At 37.2% G+C, this 9506-nt stretch overlaps 1 protein-coding gene and 1 long non-coding RNA gene across 2 annotated transcripts; both read left to right on the forward strand.

Moving 5' to 3' along the window:
• Positions 1 to 7639: 7639 nt before the first annotated feature.
• On the forward strand, positions 7640 to 8799 carry LOC131872504 (uncharacterized). Its single transcript, XR_009370648.1, has 3 exons — positions 7640 to 7713; positions 7788 to 8635; positions 8743 to 8799. It is a non-coding gene; the product is annotated as an uncharacterized LOC131872504 (long non-coding RNA).
• Positions 8800 to 8882: 83 nt separating this feature from the next.
• LOC131872503 (nudix hydrolase 2-like) lies at positions 8883 to 9486 on the forward strand. Its single transcript, XM_059216080.1, has 3 exons — positions 8883 to 8941; positions 9047 to 9155; positions 9242 to 9486. Exons 1-3 carry the CDS (start codon positions 8883 to 8885, stop codon positions 9422 to 9424), a joined length of 351 nt encoding a protein of 116 aa, XP_059072063.1. The 3' UTR covers positions 9425 to 9486.
• The last annotated feature ends 20 nt before the right edge of the window (positions 9487 to 9506 follow it).

Raw genomic sequence — 9506 nt, forward strand, 5'->3', positions numbered from 1 at the left:
CAAAGGAAGACCTTCTTGAGGTAAACAAACAAGAAGAACATGTTGTGTGTGAACAAGGGAAGGGGTATAATTTAGAAAGTTCAGAATGTTTATCTAGTTTGCATCATGAGGATCATGAGTTTCCTCTTTTAGAGAGTTCTTTCAAGGTTCAAAACTATGATGATAATGGACACGCACTTGGTGGACCAACCACTACTATTATACCCATTTGTGTAGAAGGAGACATTATTGATTTTGTTTTCATTAAACATGCATTATCTACAATGAAAGAACAATTGCTAAGATCATATGAGGCATTTTGTATCAGACAATTGACTATAGAGACTAAGAGATTCCCTAATAATAAGATCTTACAACTTGATAATGTTTGGTTTGTAATGAAAGATAGATCAACTTTAGCAGCTAGAAATTTATGTTACTTGCATCAGGTCACACCTCATAGGCCAACACTCATGGAGGAACCATCTTCCTTCAAAAAGATAAAAGAAAGAGCAATAAAGACACCTTGGAAAGGTATGAGCATAATTTTGGTTCTTTGAGTCCGGACAACAATATTGTGACATCACATGGGCACAAATCCAAGAGGGATAGTGGTGACAAGAAATGTAGCATGGTAGACATTAGTGAGTGGATTCACAAGAATGAGGTAAAGGTTGAAACTTCAAATTGCCAACAATCTAATTTTATATCAGCAGTTGAAGAAGGGCATGAATCAATTTGTGATAAATCGATGGCGCATGATAATGACTTGGCTTCAAGACATGAAATGCTACAAGTTTGGGATGCCAAGTGTATGCAAGTGTACTCTAATATTGAAGACTTACAAAGCACCGAAAGAAAGGGTGCAATCAATCTTGAATCCCCGATTAAGGACCGCAACACTATATCTCTATATACCCATGAGTTAGCTGCCTATTTTCATGAAAAAGTAAGTGCTATGGGCTCTCCAATTAATGGGGTAAAAGATGCAAAGGTTAGACATAATATTTGTGATAATGCATCCTATGAGAGGAGTGAATTTGTAAACTTAGGGACAATAACATTAAATCAGTTGCAAAGAATGGAAGAGGGTTGGCAAGTGAAGGCAAGGAATGCCCAATTGATGGCTCATCAAGCCAAGCTTCACCTTCAACAAGAGTTTGATTCACACGGCTCCATAAATGATGAGAAGCAAGAGTTGTCTAACATCCAAAATTCTAAGTTTTTAGTTGATATTGGCAATTTTAATAAGGTGTATCATGATTTAATGGGTTACATGTTTAGTGGATCAACCACTCATTCGTTGACTTTGGGTATTAAGGGAGATAACTACAATACAACTATGGATTTATCACCTATTTCATATGCTTATGCAGCTGTTTATTGGTTGGGATGTGACATAATTTTCATGGATTCATGGTTGACACATGGCTGTCCTACGTTGTTATACATTGTATTTCTAGATTTATCTAGGTCTACCTCAGTTTATGGGTTGGATTGGAGAGTGTGGAGACACATTTACTCAATAGGTAAGGTGTATGAGATGGGTTTCTTTCTTATGCATGGTTATGCATACATCATTGAGTTCATTTTAGTTGCCGATCTAATTTATAACAACAACTTTGAGGTGATAAATTTGATAGCTCATGAGGGGAGTTTTCAGTATATCATGCACCTTTGGACAACAAGCTATGAAAGCATCTATGAAGGCAAACTTGGAAGGTACAAAATAAAGGTGGGTCTCATGATGATGATTAACCATCTCCCATTTTTACATGGTTTCATTCATCTTGTTATGCAAGAGCATGTGATAAGAATTAAAGAACCCCATTGCATGCAAGGTTGGGCATTGTGTCTTTGTTTCATAATTATATCATTCCTTGATCACACTTGGAAGACATAATTGGTTAGGGAAGAAGACAACATGGAGCTTGAGTTTACCTATAGAAGTAAACAAATTGTGTTGAAGGCTGTTGGTGTTGGAAATAAGCCACACCCAGACCGACGATGGACTAGTCCAAGAGGGGCCAGTAGCTCAGTGGTAGAGCACTCCAACATCGTATGGAAGGTCCTAGGTTTGAGTCCTAGCTGGTCCATGTCTCAACATGGTATCAGTGCTAGGTCCAGGCTAGGAGCCCCAAGCACACGAGAGGTGTGGCTTAAGGAGGGGGTGTTGGTGTTGGAAATAAGCCACACCCGGATCGATGATGGACTGGTCCAAGAGGGGCCAATAGCTCAGTGGTAGAGCACTCCAACAACATATGGAAGGTCCTAGGTTCGAGTCCTAGCTGGTCCATGTCTCAAGAAAGGCTACCAATAATGATAACCCAAAAATTGTGGCAGCCAAGTGTACGCAAGCATATCTTGATGATGATAATACCAATTGGAGGTATGGGGATAAATCGGATTATAATTCCATTTATGACAGCAACAATATATCTCCTTATACTCATAACATGAAAACTTTGGTACATGGTGCTAGTGGCGATATAATATCTTCATGTGATGATACTTCATTCTTGGCAATGGGACTTAATAAAGGTATACATTCAAAAAACTCATTGGTACAAAGGAATTGCATCATGCTTTGGTAACTTTAGTAGTTATATCTTTAAAACCAACCCTTGATGTAGCCAATATGCTTGATGAATCTAAAGGTATGAATACAAGGGAACAATTAAGTCCTCATTCGTTGACTTATAAGAACAGTGATTTATCCTCCCCTTTTCATGATGTTGGCACTCCTAATCATTGGGAAATGAGTCATAATAATTCTATTATGGTGGGTATTCATGAAGAATGCTTTGGTCATGATAAGTCACATGGTATATCTCATTTTAGGAGTGGGTTTAGAAACTTTAGATCAACTGATATAACTCAGACCCAAATAATGAATGATGATTGGCTAGAAAGGGCAAGGCAAGCCATGTTATTGGCTCAACAAGCCAAGATCAATCTTCAACATGTTTGCGATTTTCACCTTTCATTTGATGATGAGAGACATGAGTTGCTTAATTCAAAGTTTCCATTTGAAGTATTTGCTCATTCTCTCAGTGATGATAGTGATTTTGTTGATTTTTTTCTTAGTGGGCCAGCCACTCAAGAGCTGTTTGTGTTGAGCAGTGTTGGCATACATACTTCACTTTTGAGTTTGTCACCTATTTCACTTGATATGGCAGTGATATCTTTGTTGATTGGTGACTTCATATTCTTCGATTCCTTATGGACTAGTGACTGTCCTAGTTGGAATCATATGGCATATCCAGACTTTTCATTGTCTACATCAGTTTCCCAGTGGTATGAGAGTGTTTGGAGATATACCTTCGGGATAGAGTTGGAGTGTGTGGTTATTTTTGTTGATTGGCATTGGTTTGTTGACAGGTTTGATATCTCATGTATTGTTGATCAAAGTTATGATAGCGAAGTTGAGTGGCCATTTATGTTGGTTCATTGGCATGTGGGGGTTCGCTTTCACATTGTTTTGGTATTCTACATGCTTGTATGGTTACTTCATGGTGATCATTTGATATTCCCCTACTTCATCTTCTACAACAAATTTTTCATTTTGGTATGGGATCTAGATATTGATTTGCTTGGTACATTATTCCATATGGATTCCAATATGTTGCTTCATGTGGTTTGTGGTGCTTGAGTATTTTAATTAGAGTGGAGAAACGAGTTGTTTGGTGTTTGCTTGAGGGCAAGCAATCTCAGGAAGGGAGGACTATAATGTCCCTTCCTTAGGCATCTTAAACTTGAGCTGAGGTTGGCCTACTATTAGGGGTCCTGTAGGTCAGAAGTGTGGTTTGGGGACCCAATTAGGGATTGTGGAACTCAGTAGGGAGCTTTTTGGGCCTTTTAGATTGGAGTTTTGGGGTTGAATCCATGGTTAAAATTGAAATATTAAAGTTGGCCCTATGTGAATAGTAATAGAGAAACATAAGATGAATAGTAAAAAGTGCCCCCCATCCTAGTAACTTCAGTTGTTTTTTAAAAGGGGGCCAAGTTCACAATGAGAAATTAGACCCTCAAGGATATTTTATGATTTTAAGGCCAAATAGTAACCCCAAAATAGATGAAAAGGCATTTTGTCTATTATTTGGATTCATTCTTACCTCTCCAATCTCAAATCAACAGCTTGCATGAGGGTTTCAACAGTTTTGGGCTTCTAGGAACGCCAACTTCTAGAAGATATGAGCGATTTGGATGAAAACCCATCTCTCAGGGTATCAATTTCCATCAAAATACGACTTCAGTGTACATATGGCAGCCTTCTTTGAGGATTTATGAGCAAATCAATCAGTTTGAGGGCATATTTTCTACAATTGGTTGCAGGGCGAACCTTCTAGAGGCCATTACTATCTATTTCCAACTCTATTTTAGTCAGCTGCTACATTTTGGGATGAAAGATTTCAAACCTTAGAGTCTGTTTAGGCTTTTACCATTATTTGGAGTTGATTTCTATATTTTTATTGGCTGGAATTTTACATCAAACCTATGAGCACATGTTAATGGTATGTTCATTGCTCTTTTAAGCAAAAATGAAAGTCCTCGTTTATCTTCCTTATGTGTTATGCATTTTGTTATGTTAAATCAACAATCTCTTTTACAAAATATTCAAGAATCTTGCTCAAACTTCAAAACCAAACCAAACAAAAACAAAAACCAATCAAACCCCATCCAAACATACATTGGCCAAAGACTTATCAACAAATAAACATTGTACAAAACCTCCTAATTTGGATCATATTGGGTGAAGATTGGATCAAAGGAGCATGTTGACATAACTTACACTTTTGTAACATAATGTAATATATTGTAACATTAGTGTATGTGAAATGCTAAGAAAAGTAGGTGACAACGACAAAAAATACTAGTTGTAGCAGGTAATGGGCAAAATATGATGAGAAAGTGTAGGTAATGACTATAGGAACTAAGGAAACCACATAAAATCATGTATAAAAAGACTATGCTATCACCTTAACCCTTGTGTTTCTCAACTCACATTGCTATCCAAAGCTTGCTACATTCCCATGATAAGAAATGTGCACTTACTTACTAATGTCTTGAGAGATTTGTATTTAGAGTTAACAAAGCAGTAAACACTGACCTGGCGTGCCCAATGAGAAAGTGATGCCCTGAGCGAAGCTGCAAAACGAGTAGCATCGTTTTGCATATTCCCAATGTCAACAACCACACCATCATATCTGTCTTCCTGGGCTTTGAGCACTTCACATATTTCGTACAAAACAGTGTCAACATCATTAGTGGTAGCCGAAACCTCGTTTGTTGGGAATGCCATTGTGCAGTGTAAACACCACCCGCCAAAAAAATATTCAATAACTAGCGATGCAAATTGAATTTGGCTTCTGAGTACCCCTGCGAGCAGGATTGAATTTGGCTTCTTCCTATTTCCAAATCGTGTGCAAAACAGATTGAATTAAATCAGCGCCAGTGCAATAATAGTATGTGGTAGAGTTTATATATATATATAAAATCGTGGCAACAACTAGAGAAAGTTTCTGGGATTTCAGACGAATGCTTCGGCGCGGGTAACAACTAACTACCGCTACCCTTCCTTACAGCGTAACCGTAGCAATAATGGAATTGGATACCTGAAAAACTTATCAGAAATTCGCAGAAAGGCTATTGAAACTTCTTGTTAGTGAACAAGTAAGCGCGCTAGGTACTACGTTTCAATAATAACAATAAGAAAACAGAAAAGCGCGTGACTAAATATTCGAAGGCTGAAACAGTGATAACGAAGCAGTAAGCGTTTAACCTTGCCACGCAGGTTTCGATTGCGACTCTCCGTATTTTATTGACATTCCATATATGCTACGACTATTTGTTCGCGTTGACCCTTTCTGAAAACAAATAAATACTCTGTAACAAGTATTGCATGGAAACAATCGGATGTTAAACTTTGTTGGACACTCTATCCTAAGCTTCACCTAAAGTACAGTCACTTGGAGAGGAGACACTTACTAAAGCAGTAATTTCAAACAAAGAATTCACATATTATGCTAGACCACCCATAGATGGTGAGAGAGCATCATTTGATGCTTTAAGATAAAATATTTTGTTGAATTATATAAGAAATAAGTGCAATATATTATTATTTGTATGATTGCAACTTTTTTGTTATATATTAGCGAGTGTTCAATTAGCTAACACCACTTGTGGAACAAAGAGTAGGTTTCATTCACCATGGGAAAGTATGCTTAAAGTTAGGATTTCATGTTTTATGTCTAGTGAATCCAAGTATAAATTGTATTGATTTAATATTATAATACGTTGTGTTTATGGGGCCAAATGGAAATGGGCACCCTGACTGGAAGGAATCTTGAGATTCTTTGGGCATGACAAAAATAAATCATGTCACTTGAAAATTGTAGTATGGTATGTAAGATCATCTTTTCTTTGTGAGATGTTTAAGAGTTTTTATGAGATTGTAAGATGTATAAGAAAAATTATGATTGTAATTCCAATGGCGAAGAAACCAAAACAAAAGGACATGATCGATGTCGTTTAAAGGAAACACAAAGTCCTACCAAAACTCTTGAGCATGCTACAACACATCCGTTGATTATAAATATTACAAATACTCTAAACTCTACAACATTCACATCCTCTTGATCACTTCATCATCTTCATCAACTAATACCTAATGCCTGAAATCATTACAAAAGCCTGAATATATAGAAGTCTTTTGAATTTAGAGATTATATAGATGATTCTACAATCAAGACCGACTTGATCATATATTTAATATTTTTTTATTTTAACTTTATTTTGTTCCTTCTAGAATATTTTTCTATTAACAAGATTTTGTGTATATATTTTGTCTTTCTCATTTAATGGCTACATTTCATTAGTGAGAGAAATTAAATCTTTCAACAAAAAATATAAATGAGGACAACTAGGATTGAAATTTCGAGTGAAAAAATGAAAGATAGATGATGTGATGTAATGGGAAAATCTGGGGATAAAGGAAGCAACAATGAATGGTGTGGTGGAAAAAAATGGGGACAAGGAAACCTCAAATCTCTTTTAGAATATTTATTTTTATTTTTGTTAAAAAAGGTCAACGTGAACAAATAGTCGTCGTATATTGAAAGTTAATAAAATACGAAGGTCGCGAGCGGAACGAACTGGGAGAGTCCCAAGAAGCTGCGCGGTAGGGTTAAACGCTTACTGCTTCATTAATCAGTGTATCGGAATCTGAATTTGCTTTGCCTTCAGCCTTTGAATTTTTTATTGTGAGATGGTCACGCGCTTCTCTGTATTATTATTACTAAGACGTAGCAGCATAGTTGTTCATTACCAAGAAGTTTCGATAGCATACTTGTCCCTAGCGCAGCATACTACTTCATCAACAAGAAGTTTCGATAGCCCCTCTGCGAATTTACGAAGAAAGCTAATAAATCATTTGCGTGTCCGTAGAATTTTTTAAGATAAAGTTTTTCCCTATTTGTCGTTGCTTTGCATACAAGTTTTCAGTTTTCCTTTTTGGTTTGTGTAACGCTTACGTTGTAAGGAAGGGCAGCGGTAGTTGGTTGTTAACAGCGCAGAAGAATTCGTCTGAAATCCCAGAAACCTCCTCTCATTGTTGCCAATAATATATATATATACACTTCCCCCCTCTACAACATATTACTATTGCACTACTAATTTAATTTAGTCTGTTAGGAAGTAGCCAAATTCAATCTTGCTCACAGAGCTACTCAGAAGGTTAGCATCTCTTCCTGCACCACTATGGTTCCTTTTCATTTCATTGTGCTAGGTATTGAACTATTTTTTGGCAGGTCGCTGCTTACACTGCACAATGGCATTCCCAACGAACGAGGTTTCGGCTACCACTAATGATGTTGAAACAGTTTTGAACGAAATATGTGAAGTGCTCAAAGCCCATGAAGATAGATATGATGGTGTAATTGTTGACACAGAGAATATGCAGAACGATGCTTGTCGTTTTGCAGCTTCACTGAAGGCATCACTTTCTCAATGGGCACGCCAGGTCAGGGCTTACTGCTTTGTTAACTCTAAATACATATCCCTCAAGACAATAATAAATAGTACCCTCAATTCATCATACTTGTTGGGTATATAGGGAAAGAAGGTGGTGTGGATTAAAGTTCCCAAGGAACAGGCGAAACTAGTACCCGTTGCGATTGAGGTCAGTTTTTCAAAACATCGCTGCTACCATCGACGTTTTTTTCCCTCCAACCCATTTGGCTAGGCTTCAATACTGATTGGTGGATTACAGGTGGGATTTGGGTACCACCACGCAGAGCCTTCATATGTGATGTTAGTGCATTGGATCCCTCAAACTCCCCCCACCATCCCTGATAATGCTTCACATCAAGCGGGAGTTGCAGCTTTTGTATTCAACGAGGAGGGAGAGGTAAAGATGTAATCCAGTTCTTATATATTGTAGTTACTCTGCTTAATATTCTCCTCCTGTCCGTAGCAATGTAACTGTGAAGTGTGAAAAGACATTCACTATTTTGAGTGGTTGTTCGTTTGAAGAGGTTTTTTTTTCCTTACATAAATTATCGTGACAATGGCAATATAGGTTCTAGTAGTTCAAGAAAAGTGTGGCCCTTACAAAGATTCCGGGTTGTGGAAGATGCCAACAGGAAGAATTAACCAGGTATCAGGTTTAAATTTCCACATCAAACTAAATTCAAGACCCTGCAGTTTTTACATGAAATTACAAGACGATACCTAATGTACTTATCGGCAATTTGTTTCTGATAGGGGGAAGGCATTAAGGAAGGGGCCGTAAGAGAAGTTCAGGAAGAAACAGGGGTAAATGCCACTTACCTCACCTTTTTCCTCTGAATCAGGATTTTTACCTTATGTTCAATATAATTTCCGACATTTTTTTTTGATAATTTATGTATTTTCATGTACTCTTACAGATTAATACAGAATTTGTACAAGTGGTTGGGTTCAGGTAAGCAAAACTTTAATCATTAGAAAAAATTGTAACTTGTTTCATAGTTTGTACGAAGAAGGATAAGTTTGATCTAGCTCTCTAATAGTTGTGATTGAACTGCAGGGATGGTCACAATGCCCCTTTCGGAAAATCCGATCTGCTCTTCGTGTGTATGTTGAGATCTCTTTCTTCTAATATTGTTGTGCAAGATACCGAAATTTCAGTAGCCAAGGTACGTGTTTAAACATTATTTCAATATCGTTCAGTTGGATAACTTCAATATCGTTTAAGTGGGGCTTAAATTTGTTTTATTTTCAGTGGATGGCAATAGAAGAATTTGCATCTCAACCTAAAAATCAGCAAAGCAAACTCCTAAAAGATATGATCGGCGTGTGTGTTGCCAACGTCAACGGACAATGTGAAGGATTTTCAGGCATTGGGATATCGTCCAACTCGCGCAAACCCTCTGCTTTCTTCTGCACTGCCCTTAATTCTGAGTAAATTATCGGCATTTGCAAACTGAAGAACAAAGATAGAATGGATTTCAGCAATTTCATTCAATACATTCGTCCTAGTCATGTCT

The sequence above is a fragment of the Cryptomeria japonica genome, unplaced genomic scaffold (genome assembly GCF_030272615.1).
Source record: "Cryptomeria japonica unplaced genomic scaffold, Sugi_1.0 HiC_scaffold_623, whole genome shotgun sequence".
NCBI classification, from domain to species: Eukaryota; Viridiplantae; Streptophyta; class Pinopsida; order Cupressales; family Cupressaceae; genus Cryptomeria; species Cryptomeria japonica.

Coding starts and splice junctions, on each gene's coding strand:
- LOC131872503 (XM_059216080.1), top strand. CDS start 8,883: ATGTATTTTCATGTACTCTTACAGATTAATACAGAATTTGTACAAGTG. Junction 8,942..9,046: donor GTACAAGTGGTTGGGTTCAG/GTAAGCAAAACT, acceptor ATTGAACTGCAG/GGATGGTCACAATGCCCCTT. Junction 9,156..9,241: donor CCGAAATTTCAGTAGCCAAG/GTACGTGTTTAA, acceptor TTTTATTTTCAG/TGGATGGCAATAGAAGAATT.